The sequence below is a fragment of the Xenopus laevis genome, chromosome 5L (genome assembly GCF_017654675.1).
Source record: "Xenopus laevis strain J_2021 chromosome 5L, Xenopus_laevis_v10.1, whole genome shotgun sequence".
Classification (NCBI taxonomy): Eukaryota; Metazoa; Chordata; class Amphibia; order Anura; family Pipidae; genus Xenopus; species Xenopus laevis.
Genome location: NC_054379.1, coordinates 128,423,774 through 128,444,157, shown reverse-complemented (window position 1 = coordinate 128,444,157; position 20,384 = coordinate 128,423,774). Strand labels below are relative to the sequence as shown.

Below are 20,384 nucleotides of genomic sequence, written 5' to 3'. Positions count from 1 at the left end.
GCTGTGTATTTATTCAGGAAACTCTACTTTTATGATTCACAGAGCTGTTAACGTTACTGGCTCGTTTATAGGGGGATATGTGGCACGTGCCAGCATGAGAAGGAAGTGGTGTGGGTGGAAGTGACATCATGCGGATCCGCAGACCTTTCCTGAAGCCAAAGATTCCATGCTGCACATACGTACATTCCTCCAGTTGAGGTCACTGAAATGTTCTGCGTTTGAGCACATCGTCGGGGAAATGCTTAACTGTGACGGTAGACCAGGGGACAGAGCCCAAAATTTAGCAACTCTTGTCACGTATGCCTCAGTTCTATGGAAAAAGTGACAGTCTGTGTGAAGGGAATGACAAGGTGGAATATAGTGTAACATCTGAGCGATACGCCTTATAATGTTTGCTCCATCTGTACTTAGGCTGAGATGAACGGTTGTTACACAATAATGAAGGCACAATAATGAATGCATTATGCACTTAAATGTATTCCTACCTCCTCTTTTATAAGTCCGTTACCCGTAGCCCCTAAGTAAATGCCCTGTGCAGGCAAAAAATGCATCAAGTGTTTCTCACATTTGACGCATATAATTACATTTCTGTACTCGTAGTGAAATTGTTTGGTGCACCTGCTTCTTATGTTTGTTGGAAGTTAGTCTTTACATTGCCCTGGCTGAATGGGTCCTCTCTCTGCATTTCATCCATTGTCTTCATTTGTTCCCAATATTATTACTTTTTAACAGATTTTGCTATGTTCATACATACATTTTTTATACTTTTCATATACTTTTTTTTTTCTAACATTTTAGGTTTCCATCATAATGGTTGGGTGCTAGAGAAGACATTACCCAATACAACTTTGTCACTCAGATTTCTCTTGCAAAAGTGTGTAAATGACAGAAAAGAATGGTGATCCTTTGTTTCATGATTGTAGATTTTGTTTTTAGATCTAGATTCACCCCAACTGCTAAAATCATCATCTCAGCATCTTTCAGGTGACTAGACTTTATTAGAAAATGAATAAGCCCATCAGTTTCGTCTCATAATGTGAAGAGCTGAGTATTGAAATTATAGACCCTTTAATGAATCGCCATGTACTTGTATGATTTAGGAAAGTCCACCAGAGAATTTTATTGAACAGTGCAATGTGGCACTAATATCCAGTAGAATCCAGTACCTTGAGCATATGATCCAACCCATATTAATCAGATTTTATTCTTCAGTATTCCAAATATAAATGGCACAAAAGTGTTATTTCTATTAGCAGTGATTTTCTGCTAGCCCTAACAGACTCTTCTCTATTTAGAAATAAATTTCATTTCAGAAATTGGCGTTAATGTCCATCCCTACAAAATGTGATTGCTTCAATCCTTCTGATGAGAGCAGTGGTCTTGCTTGCTACTCGCTCATCATTTAATCTGATGCTGCAGTATTACTCATGCCTTTATTTTACCCAGATGGCTGATGTTGCTAATGTTGTAATCAACCAGTGAGTGATTATAGTCTAGTTAAGCATTCTTCCCAGAAATATTTATTGGGAGAAGTACTAATTGAAATTAGGATAAGCGAAAATGCTAATTAATGAATGGAGTAGTATGTGCATAGCAAATATGTGCTCAGAAATGTTAAAATGTGTATCTGCTGCTGGAGTGCCGAGTCTAGCGTCTTAATTACAGTAGATGTCATTATGGCTACTAGTCCTCCAGTCAGGCCAAAAGACTCAGGACACACAGGCCTAGATTTGTGGGAAGCCCCAAAGACCCGATTTAGGGGGGGGGGCTAGATAGATATAATTGTAAAGACTTTCTTGGTCCTCCTGTCCTGTACAATTGTATAGCACCCATTGAGCATCCTTTAAGGATAGCCAGAAAACCGTTAAAACATTTCCAAGTTTAAAAGGAAAAACTGTACAGTGAAAGGAAAAATTAACCAATAGAGATCGTATATCCTAATAAGTGACCTGCCAAATAATCTTCCCACACTAACCTATTCCTATTCATATCCATACTGCCCTTTTACACCATTTTGTTATGTTGTGTGTGCTCAATTACAGATCACATGGCAGAAAAATCTATAGATGTTTTGGATCCATTATCTGTAAAGCTGTTATCCAGAAGATTCAGAATTAGGGGAAGGCCATATCCCATAGACTCCATTATAATCAATTAATTGACATTTTTAAAAGTAATTGAAATTTTTCTCTGTAATAATTAAGCAGTTTCTTCATTGTACTTTATCCCAACTAAGATATAATAAATCCTTACTAGAGGCAAAACAATCCTATCTGGGTTTAATTCATATGCAAATTTTTTTTTTTTAATTTTTTTTCATTAGACTAACGGTATGGAGATCCAAATTACAGAAAGATCCCTTATCTGGAAAACCCCAGGTCCCAAACATTCTGGATAACAGGTCCTATACCTGTACTAGGAAGAAGTGTTTTTTTTTTTAAAAAAAAAAGATACAGCTCTGTCCATTCATTTGCTGATATGTAACTTAGCATGTATAGATGCCCCTGTTTGTGTGTCTAGGACTGGATCTCTCCAGGGGTATGTGAATGTCTTACTTATGCACCTGAGTATAGTCAGTTACTGTTTTTTTCCTTCTGACATATGCAGTAAGTGTTGACACCATGTTATATAGCTAAAAGTATAATGCACATGCTGGTATTTATCAACTGGTGTGTCAGTCTGAAGGAAAGTTGAACATATATGTGCTTTATCTTATTCTTCCAAGTGCTACTGGTATACTTTCAATAAATATATGAATGACTTTGCACTATGAAATTGCACCCTCGTGTTTTTATAAATTACTGCAACAGCTCCCAAGTAAAATCCAATTAGTCATTGCTCCTGTAAGTCGGACCAAATAGATTTGCCCAGGATTCGTGCTAACTGCGCGATCCATTTCATTATAGAGAGCTAAATGAAGAAGTCACCAGGCAGGTTATTGAAATGCCAAGTTTGTAGCTTAACAAATCACTTTACAGAGCCACAAGCTTGCTAATGAGCAACGGCTCAGCTTTTTTATGCGACTCTTCATGGAGAGCCTAAGGAAAGATTGCAAGGTTGTCCCTGCTGGCACTGCATGTATATTATATCCTACTGTACATCATTATATTTTTGCGAGGGTGAAAATTTAATGGGAACAGATCATTCTTTTATAATCTCACATCCGTCTGCACTAGGTAAATTCATATTTTGCAAGGCTTTTGAACAGCTCCTGCTTCTCCTTTCCAGCATACTGTTTCTTTAGCATTTGCACAGGATAATTCACCAACAATTAACTAGATTGTTTGCATCTGACATCCATGCCTACAAAAGTATATCGCTTGCCATCTTCAAAGAACATTCCTGGCAGAAAAGAAAGCAATTACTTAACATTTCTTGCTGCCTGATGTATTATATAATAATATAAAATTCGTGTTGGTGCATAACCGAGTAGGAGAAATGCTAGGAATTTTTAAGGAACAAGAGCTGCTGCTGTTATAGACCCCTGGCTTGTCAACCTGTCTGGAGACCTATTACTTTATTGTTGCTGTGTTGTTGGGATATTCAGACTTAGTTTTAGTTCCAACTCTTTAAATTTGTCCCAGCAGCTGTTTAAAGGCTGCAAGTGGCACAATACTGCTATACAGTGGTGTTAACCTCATGGTTGATAGTAGAAATTGTGGTCCAAAGATAGCTTAAGGGCCACAGGTTGGACTTTTCTACTACATCTGACACCCTATAGTGACTACCTACAGATAAAGGGTCATTTACAAAGACCCCAGGCAAAAAGTGTAAGAGCACTAAGGGGTGCAAGAGCCTACCACCTCCTGTCCCTCATAAAAACTGCATGGTTGAACACAGCCAGCACTGTATTCATACAGGGACAGCAGTGCTCCAAAATAGAGTTTAGAGATATGTGGCAATTTAATAAGTCTTTGCCGACAGATTGAGTCGGCAGCTTTTTGGCCCATGTTTGGGGTCCTAAAAATCCAGTCGGATCCGCCCACCCGTATTGCCTGCATTATTATCCGATCGTTGGGCTCTAGGCCAGATCAGCCAGATATCACCCACCTCAAGGATCTCCACAAGTATGGCCACCTTTAAGCTCCTTTGTCTTACAACTGCTGGGCCTAGAGGTTCAGAATTGCTTCCACCCACGAAGTCCCACCTCAGCCCAAGTGCCACTGTATTTAGTCATATAATCTCCAGTAAAGAGAATACTTACTCTAAATCATAATGGGAGATGCATGTTTACAATGAAAACTTTAAAGTTTTCTGAGAACAGAAACAAGGTTTTACCTGCTAAGGGTTTCAAACACCTCTGCTTGTCCAATCAGCTTCTTGACAATCCTGTTCTGTTTATGTTCCAGAAATGAAACTTCTCTCTTTCCTATGTTATACTCAGCTTCCCACATATAAACCGCAAAAGTCTCTCTATTCCTTCCTCTCGTCAGATATTGTATACTGTCATTAAATTGACAGAACAAAACCATCAATCAATAATAAATGTATAAAGCATTAAAAGGTATATAAGAGATGCACCTCTGATTTTCCTAAAAACACAGTGCCTGAATATTTTTAGATTTAAAGGTCGTGGAACTCCAAGGTTACTTCCAATATCCTAATATTTTCCAACAAGGGGTACTTTATTTACTATAATGCACGTTTTAGTGAGTTATGTGACACTACTCACCATTTATAACTGATGACATCACTAGTCACCGCTAATAAGGCTAGAATTTACAAGATATTCATGGGTTTTGTGTAATATATATATATATATATATATATATACACTTTTCAGTGTGTATTTTTCAGCACTTTCCAAAACCTCTGAGCATTGTCACTTTAATGTATCACACTCCACAGGTTTTATAATAATGAAACGTTTATTGTATATCCATTGTTTGATTGTAGTGCCCCCCAGAACAAGCAAAAACAGTACTGTGGGCATGACTAGTGGGATGAATTAGACCATCAATGGGGTGTAGGCACAAGAAAAAGAAAGTTCATTCATCGCTATATTGTGGTGTAATAACTTGATTGCAGCCCCCCAAATAGATCCACTCTGCCCGATCTTCCAAGTGAAGTCAACAATTTGTAGGGAAGTGCAAGAGACAAACCTCAGGTGCAATACTGTAAATTAGTGTGCATATTTGTTCCATAGAAATACATGTAGGTGTAAGGTGATCTAAATACTAAATCACCTACTCACTAGATGCATGTATAGCCAGGCCAAACTCAATCTCTCATCCCTAAATGGGATACTCACAAACCGAGATTCATAAAATCATTAAATAAAGTCATTAAAATCCTGGAAACTTTTGAGATCACACTTCCTCAGGAGTTATAAAGTAAGCTGTAACATATGGCTTAATGTGTATATACTGGGGTGTAGGCCCTAAGAATTGTGGGGATTATAGTGTTTTACAAGGCTTATTGCCAGAGGAGCAAAGGTGCAATTCAAACAAATGAAGGCAGGTGTAGTAGGCAAGAATCTTGCCTGCAACAGTAGATGGAGCAGACAGCTTTTCTCTCTTCCCAGGTACAGTAGGGTAAACAATGGGTAGGGGTTTGACTTGCTAATTGCAACTTAAAACATGTTTGAACAATCAAAGGAGGTGTTTCCTGAAACAGTGGGAGAAATAGTGAAGTCATGAAGTGCTTGTCTCAAGGGTAGGCCAAGGCTAATTTTGGGATAGTAGTCTGAGCATGCAACTGTGTTAGGTTGGTTAGAAGGTTTGAGGCTTAGGCTTCATATTGGGACTTGATTATGATATTACATTAAATATTACATTACATGCATGCTTCAGTGACATGTATACATTTATGACTTTGTTCAAGTGAAGAATATTGGTCATGATGTTTATTAGATATTTGTGGATAACGTTGATAACAAATTAAGTTGCACTATTAGTTAGGTGTATGTATTTATCTACAAAAAGCCAAGCTGTGTTTATAGAAGGGAAAGGCCTGTGTGTATTTAATCTCACATGACTAAATATAGGCAGAGTGAAATGCACAGAAGGAATGGAACACCTCATACTTGTCTAAGTCAATAGCTTTTCACATCAAGTACTGGTGCCTTCTAAATGAAGAAACAAAGCAAGTTGTGTTAGTAATAAACCAACCGCAAGCTTTTCACCCTTAGTCAGTCACATCCAGCAGCCACTTGCCAGCATATTGCAGAGGAGCTAAAGCCCTGCTGCCTAATAAAATGGATGTTACTGGGACAAGGAGCTTATCATGAATACGGTGTTGGGAAGTTCATGTCAAGCTAAAGATTAAAAGCTCTGTATTCATTAAAATTGTTTTTGCTTGCTCTGCTACATTCAACCTAAAACATGTCTGTCGTGCAATTTTTTTGTGCAATGCCTTGAGCTCATTCTCATAGTACTTTGCGTATAAGAAAATGCCTCCTGAGGTTTATTTCACATCCCCACAAGGGACAAGAGTAATAAGAAACAAAGAAGTGGCTGATTTATCAAAAGCGTGTTTGGGAAAAGCATTAACATTTCTGCACTGATTGGTTTCCTTTGATTCTGCCTGGATGCTACGATGACATTTGAGAGACCTATAAAATGACTAAATGATAGCATACACAATAGATGTGAAAAGAAAATATACATGTACAGGTATATAACATTTTTTTGTCCCGCAGAAAAATACATTAACAATGGATGATGCCAAGACCAGAAAATGTATATAAATGGTGTCTATGAACATGACACTTTCCAACACACAATGCAATGAGATTTTCATTTCGATCTTTTACACTAGTTTTATAGTTCATGTATTTGATTCAAAAGTTTCCCGTCAGAGTGTAATAATTTTAATAAGCTAATATTGAGAAGGAAAAGGGTATTACAGCAAGAAGTAATAAGAATCCAATATTTTTTAAATATGTAAATAGTAAAAACAATGAAGCAGGAAGGAATAGGACCTTAATATCAGAGGGGGGGGTCAGCTGGTTGATGAGAACAGAGAAAAAGCAGAGAATCTGAACTGTTGTTTTGTGTCTGTCGATACCAGTGATCCCCAACCAATGGTCCGCAGCAACTGGAACTTTTTTCATGCTTGTGTTGCTCTCCAGCTACCTATATATTTGAAAGGGACTCTTAGGTAAAAAAAAAAGGTTGGGGACCCCTTGTCTACACAAATGAGGAATAGTTCCAATTCCAATAATACAACTAGTGATGCATGGCTCAATCACAAAAGAGACTAGCACAAAAGTCTGGGACCAGATGGTATTCATCCTAGGGTACTAAACAAGCTTAACTCTGGAAAATTTTCAGGATTCATTAAGGTCTGGTATGGTGCTGAGAGACTGGCAAATTGCTAATGTGGTGCTGCCATTCAAAAATGGATCCCGTTCTCAGCCTCAAAACTATAGGCTGGTTAGTCTGTTATCAGACTAACTTAATTTCTTTTTATGAGAAGGTGAGCAGAGACCTCGACTCACCACACAGAAAGTTATTGGTTAAAATAAGAAATATTGGCCTGGAACGTAGTATTTGTACCTGGATAGAGAACTGGCTAAAAGATAGACTACAAAGAGTGGTGGTAAATGGAACATTTTCTAATTGGACCAGTGTTGTTAGTGTAGTCCCACGGGGCTCTGTACTTGGTCCTTTGTTTTTCAACTTGTTTATTAATGACCTGGAGGTGGGCATTGAAAGTACTGTTTCTATTTTTGCAGATGATACTAAATTGTGCAGAACTATAGGTTCCATGCAGGATGCTGCCATTTTACAGAGTGATTTGTCTAAATTGTAAAACTGGGCAGCAAACTGGAAAATGAGGTTCAATGTTGATAAATGCAAGGTTATGCACTTTGGCAGAAATAATATAAATGCAAATTATACAATAAATGGCAGTGTGTTGGGGGTTTCCTTTACCGAGAAGGATCTAGGGTTTTTTGTAGATAAAAAGTTATATAATTCCAGGCAGTGTCATTCTGTGGCTACTAAAGCAAATAAAGGACATTAATTCAAGGGATAAAAACATAATCCTGTCTCATAATAAGTCCCTGGTAAGGCATCATCTTGATTATGCAGTGCCGTTTTGGGCTTCAGTCCTTATAGTAATTATCAGTAATTATATCTTAGTATGGATCAAGTACAAGGCACTGTTTTATTATTACAGAGAAATCATTTGTATTATTTGGATAAAATGAAGTCTATGGGGATGGCCTTTCCATAATTCGGAGCTTTCTGGATTTCTGAACAGGTTTCTAGATAACAGATCCCATACCTGTTAAAAAAAAACCCATGGGTCTCTTAACAAGCGTCTGCATTATGTAATCTTTTCTTTGAAGCTATGCGAGTAAATCAGCCTGAATGACTACAAATGATGCCCAGAAACGACAGTGTGTGTATTTGTATGTAGTGTACAGTATGTGTGTTTTTAGCCACTGTGAACTGTCTGTCTGGTGACAGGGTTACAACTATCCCCTTCAATGTGGAGGTCAATTGCAGTTTTTTTTTTATGGTGCATCAGTTCTGACTATTTCAAAAAGTTTGTTAAGAAGGCTTTCCTTGCCACTAGGAATGCCTGGAGACAGGCAGGGCTGTGATAGTATAAAACAAAACCTAACAGTATTGCACACTGCAACTGAAATCTATCAAGCATAATGATTGTTGGACCTTCTTCATTTTCTCTGACAGCTGTGGCTATACATAGAATATCCTAAGGGACGGCCTCTCTCCCACTGTCCTTTGCAGTGTTAGTCCCTTGGGAGAATGATTCCTCACCTTCTCTGTCATACCTTCTGTGATTCTCTTTAGCAACTCAACGCAACTCACATCATGTACTACGGCTGTATATATTACAAATGCAACACATAAGCATTCTTTCAGGCTTACAAAGGGCCAGTATCATGCATCAACATTTATATAACATCAAGGATCATAATACAGTCTTAAAAATTTGAAACATAAAATGACCTTAGAATATTTTGATGTTTTCCAAATATTACTTCATTATATGTCTCTGTTAATAAAGGGGTCTCATTATTAGAGGTGTTTAAAAAACAATTTTATATGAAGCTAATCTGTTAAACAAGACCACTATGTTCAGTCTGCATTAAAGGCTCTTTAGTACTACAGGTATGGGACCTGTTATCCAAAATGCTCAGGACCTGAGGTTTTTCAGATAATAGATTTTTCTGTAATTTGGATCATACCTTATGCCCACTAGAAAATCATTTAAACATTAAGTATACCCAATATATTGTTTGGACTCCAATAAGGATTAATTTGACCCTCACCCTAGTTATTGTAATTACAGAGCAAAAATGACAGCCTTCCTGTAATGCAGAGCTTTCTGGATAACAGGTTTCTAGATAACTAATCCCATACCTGTATTGGTGCTTGATGGAGCCTTTTAAAATTTTGCCCATTATATATATTATCCTACCACCCACCTGCCAGCTATTCAATGCAATAAAATGTTAGTGTAATGAAAGTGTTTTTGCTGGATCACTGCTGGATCACTGATACGATAGTATTTTGAAGGTACAGGTATGGGATCCATTATCCAGAACCCATTATCCATAAAGCTCTGAATTATGGGAAGGCCATCTCCCATAGACGCCATTTTAATTTTTTTCTCTTGCAATAATTAAACAGTACCTTGTACTTGATCCAAACGAACATATAATTAGAATTAAAAAATCTTATTGGTTTTATTTAATGGTTACGTGATTTTGTAGTACAAAGTATGGAGACCCATATTACAGAAAGATACAGAAAGCCCAGGTCTGGACAATAGACCCCATACCTGTAATTAACAGTCAAAGTTAGTCGGACTTGGATTTCTACTATTTATTACTGGCTGTTCTCATATCTACCACTAGGTGATACATGGGAGCATTTTTAACATTGCAGGTGTCGCAGTTATTTGGTTACCTTCCAATTGTTCTGATGATGGGTTGTTGGGCTGCTGGGGGGGGGGGATGGGAAGTGGGTGATATCACTCCAACTTGTAGTGCAGCAGTAAAGAGTGACTGAAGTTTATCATGAGCACAAGTTACATGACTGAAAATGCCTGAGAAACTGACAATATGTCTAGCCCCATGTCATATTTCAAAATTACATATTAAAAAATCTGCTTCTTCTTTTGAAAAATGGATTCCAATGCAGGATTCTTCTGGAACAGTACTACTAACTGATGCAGTTTAAGATTCCTAAACATGTGTTTTGTCCTTTAACAGGGTAGATGTGGATCCAGATCAGGATTTAAAGGAAATTGCTGGAAATCAGGTATGTCTGGTTACAAAAAAAAACATAATGTTGAATGTTTTACCACTTAGCAGCTAATCTGAATATTAAAATGTCACCTGGTATTAAAGTATGGTGATGAAGTGTGCTTATATTAGCATTAATATGGTGGAATCGCACATAATGTCAATGCAAACAACGGCAACGTAGAGACTGAAAACTGTGTTTCGATTTGGAAATGTGTCAGGCCTGAGTTTATTGTCTCATTAATTGCTGAAGATGAGTAAGCTCAGTGCGCTGAAAAGCTAATTACCAGGAGAACCATTTCATCTTGTGATCACCACGACCCGGCTTCCTATTGTTGTAGATATACGAAATATACTTTTATATCAGCAGAACCTTTTCAGAGCTGTTTTTAAACACTTGATGATATGTCAAAGTTTCTTTTAATGATTTCAGGAAGCCTATTGATGTTTTCAAGCTGTTACTGGAATGAGAAACCTTTTTGTGTGCTTTTTCTATTCGCACATTATCCATTAAAGCCTGCACAATATAGTACTTAGCATTTTCTGAATGTACACAACACTTTGATGTAGATTTTTCAGCTTCACAGCTTCAGAATTTCAGCTGCAATGGGACTTGAGAATAGCGTCTCCAGGCACGATTGGCATCAGTTTTGCTGGCCAGACTTCTAAGACCTTATGGACTACTCCCTTCTTACGTACAGCCTAATACTTTGCAGTAAGCACAGAAGGTTGTCTGAGCTAATTTTTTTGCTACCGTCTTCTATCCACAGTACTCAAGAAATGTACTGGTTGAGTGGCCTGGTATTTTCTTTATGCTGAGCTGCTTTAAGTTTTTACTTGGCCTTTATCAGTACTAATCCTGAAATGTGTCTGCTGGCAGGTGCATGAAGGTGTTTTTATTATGCAGAGCTGCATTGAGATTTTGCTTGGGTTTGCCAGTCCGACCTGCTAAAAAAAATATGTCCGGTGTGCAGAGGAAGATTACAATGATAACTTACTTATGGACTACTTTCCCTCACAATGGATGACCACAACATCACCTTTGTGTATAGACTGGAAAGGGGAGCCTCTAACCCTGTGGTTCTTTGTCAGTGTCCTGTAATTTCCCCTTGTTATAACTGTGCAGAGGCCTAGCTCTATGCCGGACTATCTCCATCTCAGCTTGTCTGTGAGGTACAGCTTGCAGTACAGCTCCTCATTTCTTTCTATTTCTCTTCTTTAATATTTACTATGAATATAAAGGGGTGTGAAGTCGTTGTGGGCAGTTGCATCCTAAGACAATTTGCAGTCAGTCTTCATTTTTTAGTATTCATTTGAATTTGGATAGTTTTACTTTTTGTTCTGTAACTGTCCAGTCTGGCATTGAAAATTGGTACAGGTACGGGACCTGTTATCCAGAATGCTCAAGACCTAGGGTTTTCAGGATAATGTATCTTTCCATAATCAGCGCTGTGCAATATGTTGGCACTCTAAAAAATACATGTTAATAATAATAATTTGGATACATATTCATACCATACGTCTACTAGAAAATCACGCAAGCAGTAAATAAACCCAATAGGCTGGCTTTCCTTCCAATAAGGATTAATTATATCTTAGTTTGGATCAAGTACAAGGTACTGTTTTATTATTACAGAGAAAAAAGAAATTGTTTTTAAAAATTTTAATTATTTGGATAAAATGGAGTCTATGGGAGATGGCCTTTCCGTTCAAAACTTTCTGGATAACGAGTTTCTCGATGACAAATCACATACCTGTATCAGTATATTCCACTTGCCCTGGTCATGCCAGAATTATCAAAAAGAGCATTCAACAACAACAATTATTTGCTGAAAACTAAAGTCAACAATGAAAAAAAACAAAAAGATGAAATGTATAAAAGGTTGGATGCGGTTGTTAAGTTCATTCTCTCGGACCCTACGAATGGCTATCAATTCAAACTAGATTAGCATTTTATTTTCTAGCAGGGTGAATGAGCACATAATAACCTATGAAGTGTGAAAAACACAACCTGATTTTAATGCCTTCCCTTTTTGTGTGATGTGTGTGTCTGTATGATTCTATCCTAATAAAACCTTCACATTCAAAATGTGATATACAGATACTACATTCACCTGCTTTCATTTATACCTGACAAAGTTGTACAGTAGGTACCTTCCTGTTGTCAGATGGGTAACATGACTTTTTCTTTTCCTCTTCCTCTGCTTTCTCGTCCCTTGCGAAACATAGAACCCTATAGAACATTCAAGATAATAGATCCCATAAAAAATGTTTTTTCACCTGAGCAGATGACGGCCCATCACCACTGCATGTGCTTCAGGCTTCATGTTTCCCATAAATTACTATGAGAAGCAGTGATGGGTGGTGCAGAAAATTTTGACTGCTATGTGCTGCCAAAAGCTTCATGTGTCATTATTTAATTGTTTTCTAGATGTGTAGAGGAGGTCAGAAGAACAAAGTAAAACTAAACAACAGCTCCTTATTTAGTTATTATTTAGAATTATAAGGAGTATTGCTTTATTCATAACCATAGCCTTCCTGCATAAAAGGGATGATTCACCTTTAAGATAACTTTTAGTATAGAATGAGTAACTTTTCAATTGGTCTTCGTTATTTTTATAATACTTTTAGAATGATTTTCTTCTGACTTTTTCCAGCTTTCAAATGGGGATCTAAAAACAGATGCTCTGGAAGGCTACAAATATATTGTTATTGCTACGTTTTATTACTCATCTTCATATTCAGACCCTCTCCTATTCATATCCCAGTCTCTTATTCAAATCAATTCATGGTTGCTTGGGTAATTTGGACCCTAGCAACCAGATTGCTGAAATGGAGAGCTGCTAAATAAGTCAAACTACAATTTATGAAAATGAAAACCAATTGCATATTATCTCAGAATATTTCTCTTTACGTCATATAAAAGATGGATAACCCATTTAATTCTAGTGTTTCATGACCTTGATACTATTTTTTTAGCATGCAATTGTGTGGGGCATTAATAACTCTATTAGCATGTTATTCACTTGGCAGATGCCTGTTGCAGCTATTGTGAAAGCCTGGACTTACTGATACCCCCAGGGTAGTAGTAACTACAGGGTTCACTGGCATCCAATGGCAAGCTTGTGCATTTCATCAGAGGAGGCTTGGCAAATGCATTGGTGCTCAGTGCAACTACAAGGAAGTGAAAGGGTGTTTTTGGGTGCAAATATATTTTATGAAAGGCATCAGTCTCTATACAAATTTGCATCCATTTTTTAATTCAGTGGGATTTCTCTACTAATATATTATTCGTATATTAGTAGAGAAGGTTGGTACGACAAGGCTGCAGAGGTAACCTTACTGGTCTTGTGATGGGGACACAGTTTGTACTAAAGTTCAGTTGACATCACTAACAGCGTATGCATATTATTCAGGCTGTGCCAAATGTTCTTCATTAAGTTAGGTCAACTTACTCTGCTGACATAGGCTTAATGAATTTTATATCCAGAGACCAGTGAAGAGATGAAGTTCTCTTATAAAGATTAGATTGTAATTAGCAAATTAACCTAGTTTTAATTTTCACAGAGACAATCTAATTAGGTCAGTGTTACCCTGAAAAACGGACTTGTTAATTGCTCATTCTTAAATTAACAACTGACTGAGCAAATTTGTTATATATAAATATGTCACTCCCACTCTATCCAGCTACAGGATGATCCCAGTGATCCCAGTGGTGGCCAATTAAAGGGCAACTAATTTGGGAGTTCTAACCTTGAAAGCAGCAAGAAAGTTGCAGGTAAAACGTAGGCCCAGTGTAAGATGTATAATGAAGCAATATAATTCTTAATGTAGGACTGGACAGACCAGGAATGTAGTTGGCCAGCTTAAATATATTGCAATATATGGACAAACAATTCCTGTTTTGTTTAAAGGGTAAGGCATTTTTGTCAGTTGCTTAAAGGACATGTAAAGACAAAAAATAAAATCCCGTTTTTACTTTCTTTAATGAAAAAGAAATCGATCTCCAATATACTTAAATTCAAAAATGTGTACCGTTTTTTATAAGAAACCTGACTGTATGCAGTGAAATTCTCCCTTCATTTACTGCTGTGGATAGGAATTGTCAGAAGGTCCTTAACTGCTGTGCAGGGAAACAATCATAGTTATGAACAGCAGGGGGAGCCCCCGCCTTACTTCCCAGCCTTTCAGAACTCCAGCAGCTTTGTTTCCCTGTAGAGCAGTCGGCGACTGTGTAGAGATTTGTATTGGATTTTATTTTTGCCTTTACATCTCCTTTAATGTTTCCAACGCTAGCAGCAGGGACAAAGATCATGGATCCAGATTTAAACAGATAAACTGGGATTCTATTTGGAGAATTATTTTGCTGCAGCCACTGGTTCTGCAGAGTTGGAGAAAGTTTGTATTAAACAAAACAAAAACTATAAAATCCACATTAGATTACATGACAACACAGAGCCCAGTGCAGTCTGCATATTCTGATTATTAATCAGTCTTGCTGTATCAGCTTCTGGCAGATATTATTTGACTTGTGCTGTTTTGATAATTTATGATGATCCCTAAGCAGCCCAGACCACACTAAGCATGTGCACAGTCTTGGTCTTGTAAAGATGTTTAACAAAGTTACAAGATGACAGCCCCTGTGACCAACTTTGAAAGACTAAATCATTTGTTTGATTAGGCTTTGTGGTGCAGTAAGTTCATGTTTATGTTTAGTATACAAAATACAACATTTCTAGCATTATTCTATTTTAGACTTCCCTTGTTCTTTAAGGCATAAAATGTCTCAATGTGCTTGATAAAAAAATGGATTGGGTGTAGAATTCCAGGATTGGAGGCAAGTTTTTAGGTTGCTTAAAAACCAGGTGTACTGCCAAAAAGAACCTCCACTAGGCTGCCAGGCCACGCATGGGTTACCAAATAGCCAATCACAGCCATTTATTTTGTATCTTTGGGGACTTTTTGCATGCTTGCGTCGCTCCCTTTTTCCCTTTGTGAAATGCATTTCATAACAATATTAGCAGGGAATTTCTTCACATGGGGCTTGGAGTATCAAAGAAAAGAAAAGAAGGGGAAGAAAAAAAAAACAGTCAAAGGTTAATTGCAAATTTAGCAAAAATAAAATGCCTGTGAACAAACCTTCACCATACTCCAAAAAGCATTTTCTATCAATTCAATTCTCTCTGTTACACCAGTACCCATAGCAACACACTCTTTTTAGAACAACGATGAATAGCTTTTCCTAGAGGGGAGCAGTGACAGTGCCAAGTCTATGAGACAGACATGCCAGTTTCCTTGACTTTTCCTTCTCATTCCTTATTTTATCTCGGCACAAGTACCCTGAATAGGAGAAACCTGAAGTAGAAAACAATAATGCCATCTCTATATAACTCATTTCCATTGCAAATCATTTTATATTTATCCACTGGAAGAATTCAGCCATCCTTCCCAGAGGTTTGACGCTGAAAACTAATTACTAACACAAGAAGATAACATTTACCTTTCAATAACCAAATCCAGCTATTAGGCCGTGTAACACCAAGCAATTAGACTTTGTCATTTACATATCATATTACATGCCTGATACTGTTGCTGAAGCTTCTCCTGTAAATTATATCATATGACTTTGTATTGAGACTCCCTTACCTAAAATAAATGTTATTTTCATTAGATACCAAGTATATCTATATATGAATAAGTAACTTTGAATGAAGTATGCTAAAACCATTGAAAGAAGTAGTTTTGTCAGTAATTAAAGTTTTTTTTAAAGATGAACTACATTTGGTTAAGTTTAGCATTTTTTAAAAGGTATTCTATATTAATATGCAACACAATGTCACCACGCACTTCTCACATTGCTGTATATACAGAAGTCTTTACATAACCGATAAATCCAACTATAAACCACCACCCCCATACCATTTCACCCATCTGTTATTGGCTTATGTGCTGAGACTAATACATTTTACTGTGGGAATTTAAGGAATCCCACCCCCTCGAGCCTTTTAAAGTTAGGTTCATAGCAATTTGGGGAAAGTATTCACAAATAGCAGCTGTTGTGTACTTCACCTCAAAAAGAATGTAGCTGTTGTATACTTTACATCATCAACTTTTGTTTTAACTCTCTAATTAAAGGGAATCTCTTTAACCAAAATGCAAAAATAGTCATTTAGAGAGCACACACTAATTGAAGCTTGAAACTGCAAATTCTGATATCACAATACTGGGATACAAAAGAGAGACGTTCTAAAGTCACAGAGGAACCATTTTTAATTAAAAAAGGGTGCACATTTAACCTGCTTAACTACTGTTTCCACCCTCCAGATCATCTGATGCAATTCACCTGACCCTAAGGAAGTAGCCTCATGACATGTATTTTACCACCTTCAGGTTATGAAAGCTGTTGGCATGCAGCAGATTCCTGTCCATGTGATTTTTATATAAATCAGTGTGATTATATGTAGATAGTGTAGATTATTACATCAAAAAGTTCATGCAGTTGGGTTGGTCATTGACACCATTCACAGGCTGAAACATTCCTTGACTACAGAATTGTAAAATGTATTAAATGTTCAATTTTTCCAGTAGCAAGTGGTACCAAAATAGCTTGCCTATAATTACTGTTTTCTTTGTGTTTAAACATGCATAACTTTACTCAACATTATAACAGGAAGGAGGTCTTGGAGACAAGTCTTTATCTGCTCAACCCAATACACACACACTTCTGCAAATTCAACAAAATAAATTGGGTTTTGCTTGACTGTTTTAAACTAAGATGGTTTAGGGGTCACTTTACTTACTTTGCCTCCGAGGCTTGGGTTTGGGACACATCTATATTTGCAGCCAAGGGCCTTGCCTAAAAGGCAAAATACCAGATATCCTTCAACACTTGACTTTGTCGAAGAAAAAATAAATTGTTGACATATAAAATTCACTAGAAGAGTTGGTTTCTCAATCCAATTTTGACAATATTTTTAAATTCTCTTTAGAACCTCCACTAGGCTGAAAATAAATTACAGAGATCATTTGCTGTCAGTGGTCTATATTTATGTCACTTTTGAACAATGGGACAAAGGGTGCAAAAGCTACCAGTATGATATGCTAAGTGAGAATGTATTTTATTGGGAAAAGACAGTAGAAATTAATTTCCATGCTTTGGAACAATAACATATCTAAAGCCTGCATTGCCTTTTAGCTACTTTACCACTTAAACATGAGGCACAGCATTCTCCAACAACTCCCATTCTTCAGTTCTAAGGGCTGCTGATACACACTCAATAATAAGGGGCAATCGGAACCTGCAGGGAGGAAAGTTTATTTTTTCTGATGGTGTGTGTTATAAACAAAGAACATGGGAGATAATGTATTGAGTTGCTTTGTTATATATTTTCCAGTGCTCTTTTAACTCTATACAAAACTGCCAGGACAGTGATAAAGGTTGATTGAATGTGCAATACGATATTCTTTCATTTGTTAAAATCTCTAACAGAGGTAATTGTAAGTCAGTGACAGGCTACAGGAATTCAATAGTCCGTTTGGTTACACTATTTAGATAAAGTTGTGCAAAAGGAGCTATGATAATTGCAAGCTTTTTACTTCAGACCTGACAGTTTGTGGTTATTTTATAGAGAAAGCGTTATTTCAAGTGTATTTTTAATTGGTCTTAACTAAATGGAAAGTCGTTACCATATGAATCTACAAATCGCACATTTTCGTTGCAAATAATCATACCAGGAGAGTAATGCTATTGTTTTAATGTGCTGAACTTGATAATTGCTTGATACAAGCACGAAAATAACATCATTATCCCATTTTCACATTTTCAATGTGAAACTTATTTCCAGAAATGAAGGGCCACTTTCTTTAAAAAAAACAAATTGCTGACTCACAGTCAGCAAAGAAAATTATTCTGCTTGTCTGGGAGCTCCCCATTACAGCAGGAGAGGATAGGTTCATTGTACCCATTAGAAAAGAAAGAAAAGGAAGAAGCAATGAGAGGTGTACATCAGGAAATGAAACAAAAATAAAGACAGGAATACATCAAAAAGTTAACATCTGGATTAATTCTCACTGGAGATAACTTATCCATTGGTACAATATGAATCAGGTGCATACAGTAACCTATAAGGACATGGTGCATATTAACTGTCTTTTAAGTATTTATTAAATATTAGTTGATGAATGGCCTGGAATTGTCCAAATAATTTATTCTGGCATGCAATTTGCATCAGGGTGTAAGGATTTGATTGGGTGATAGTGCTCAATGCTACTTGGGCACTTTTGTAAAGGTGAGGACCTTGCCTTGGGTGGCATTGCCCTACAGGTTACCAGGGATAGTAATATAAAAGTATGATCTTCTTACTCACACTAAGGACAAAATCCATCTGCACTTTAGGTTCGAATTAATTGTCGAACTCTTGTTGAGAACTCTTTCTGAGGAAGCTGAGATGTATTAATAAATGTCCTTGTCCATTAAAAAGGAAATTCTGCTCTTCTAGTTCAGAGAGTGCCCTGTGGCAACTAAGTGGCCCTTCCTCACTTCTGTAGGACTGCAAAAATATAATATTATGGGGTTTGTGGGGGCAGCATTGGGAAGACCACCTCATGGGTATTTGGTTTAATTTTGTCCACTTGATGCTTTTTGATTTGAGGAAAGGAAATAAAAACATGCTGGTATTTTATAAACATGGCCCAAACATGATCATGTGCTGTGGGCAGGGTCGGACTGGGCCGGCAGGACACCGGGAAAACCCCCTTCTCCTGTGGGCCCAGAGCTACACCCTGTGCCTCTTTTCTCTTCCTTCAGCAACCAGTTAGTCACGGCAAAAACACAGTGTGCATGTGCACACACTCGGTGGGGGGGCCCTGAGGAAACATCCCCGATGGGCCCCGGCCACCCCAGTCCGACCCTGGCTGTGAGTGGAGGGTGTTTCCCTGTAGAGGAGTCCTTAAATCAAACTAAAGTCACATTCTACATCCTGGATCCAATGAGCAGTCCACTGAAACACCTCTATATAATGTATAACTGGTAACTGGGGGAAGGGAGGGGATTATTCATACAGAGGGCTTCTGATTTGTTACTAGGTGTCATTTTCAAAAAAAAAAAACAATAAGTATAAGACAAAAAGTATATTTAGCACAAGCCCTATTCATTGTTCAGTGTTGAATGTCTAATCATTGTTTACAGTTAACATGGTGAGCTACTTGAAATGAATTTGATGGGCCTGAGGGACCCCAACACTATTTCTTAGCTGGCTGGCTTGGTGGTGATAGACACCACAACAGACTTGATCTTGTCTCTTTCATATTGAAGTTTCAACGAAACTAGGTCTTAAAATATCATTGCCCAATGTTGCAAAATAGAGACTCAAAACTCAGCCTAGCAGATTAGTCACCATGGATTTCTGTGATCCAGTAGCATGGCCATGTGATGCCTTCTATCCATGCAGAAGGCTTGCTTGGAATTTGACCAGTGCATGGCTAGTCCAGGTGAGCTCCATAGGAAGTTTATTTACCTCACTTTTGCTAAGGTCTTGCATTGCAAGGCAACCAAAAGCCCTCACAGATAAGTTTGTTTTAACATAACACACCTTCATCTGTAGGGACTGTAATGTTAATACTGCTATAGGAGCTGTCCTTTGTATCTTGGCATTTGAATGTGTAGCTGTATTGTTCTGCTGTTATTAATTACTAAAACTCCGGATCCTGACCCAAAACAACAGTTTACAGGAAGTTTGTCCATTCATCTGAGCAATGTTACCACATTTCTGGCAAGGCCAAGTACAACATTTAATTACCACCTATAAGTATTGTACTTGCACAGTATTAGGTGTGCTAATGATTATTTAGCGGTCAACCATTAAAGCAGATTTACTGTTCTTGCAAGTGGCAGAATTTACCCATTGTTTCACTACTCACCTATCGTACAATGAATAGTGATGGGCGAATAAATTCGCCAGGCGCAAATTTGTGGCAGATTTCCGTGTTTCGGTGCTGGCAAATAAATATGTAAAACTGCCGCCAAAACTCAAAAAATTTTGGATGTGTGTCAGAAAAGTCACTCAAAACCGGCGCACACCAACATTATTCAGATGCCCATTGACTTTAAAGCCAGCATCAAAATTGACGTGAGCATCAAAATTGACGCGGGCGACATAAT

The 20,384-nt window shown here is 37.5% G+C and overlaps 1 protein-coding gene across 3 annotated transcripts in view; it reads left to right on the top strand.

The window, feature by feature from the left end:
- The window catches only part of slc9a9.L (solute carrier family 9, subfamily A (NHE9, cation proton antiporter 9), member 9 L homeolog), a 344,517-nt gene that overhangs the window by 242,796 nt on the left and 81,337 nt on the right, over nt 1–20,384 (top strand). For all 3 annotated transcript variants that reach the window (XM_018263826.2, XM_018263827.2, XM_041563391.1), the window contains one exon: nt 10,193–10,241. In XM_018263826.2, the coding sequence (XP_018119315.1) occupies nt 10,193–10,241 (49 nt within the window). The remainder of the gene's footprint in view (nt 1–10,192; nt 10,242–20,384) is intronic.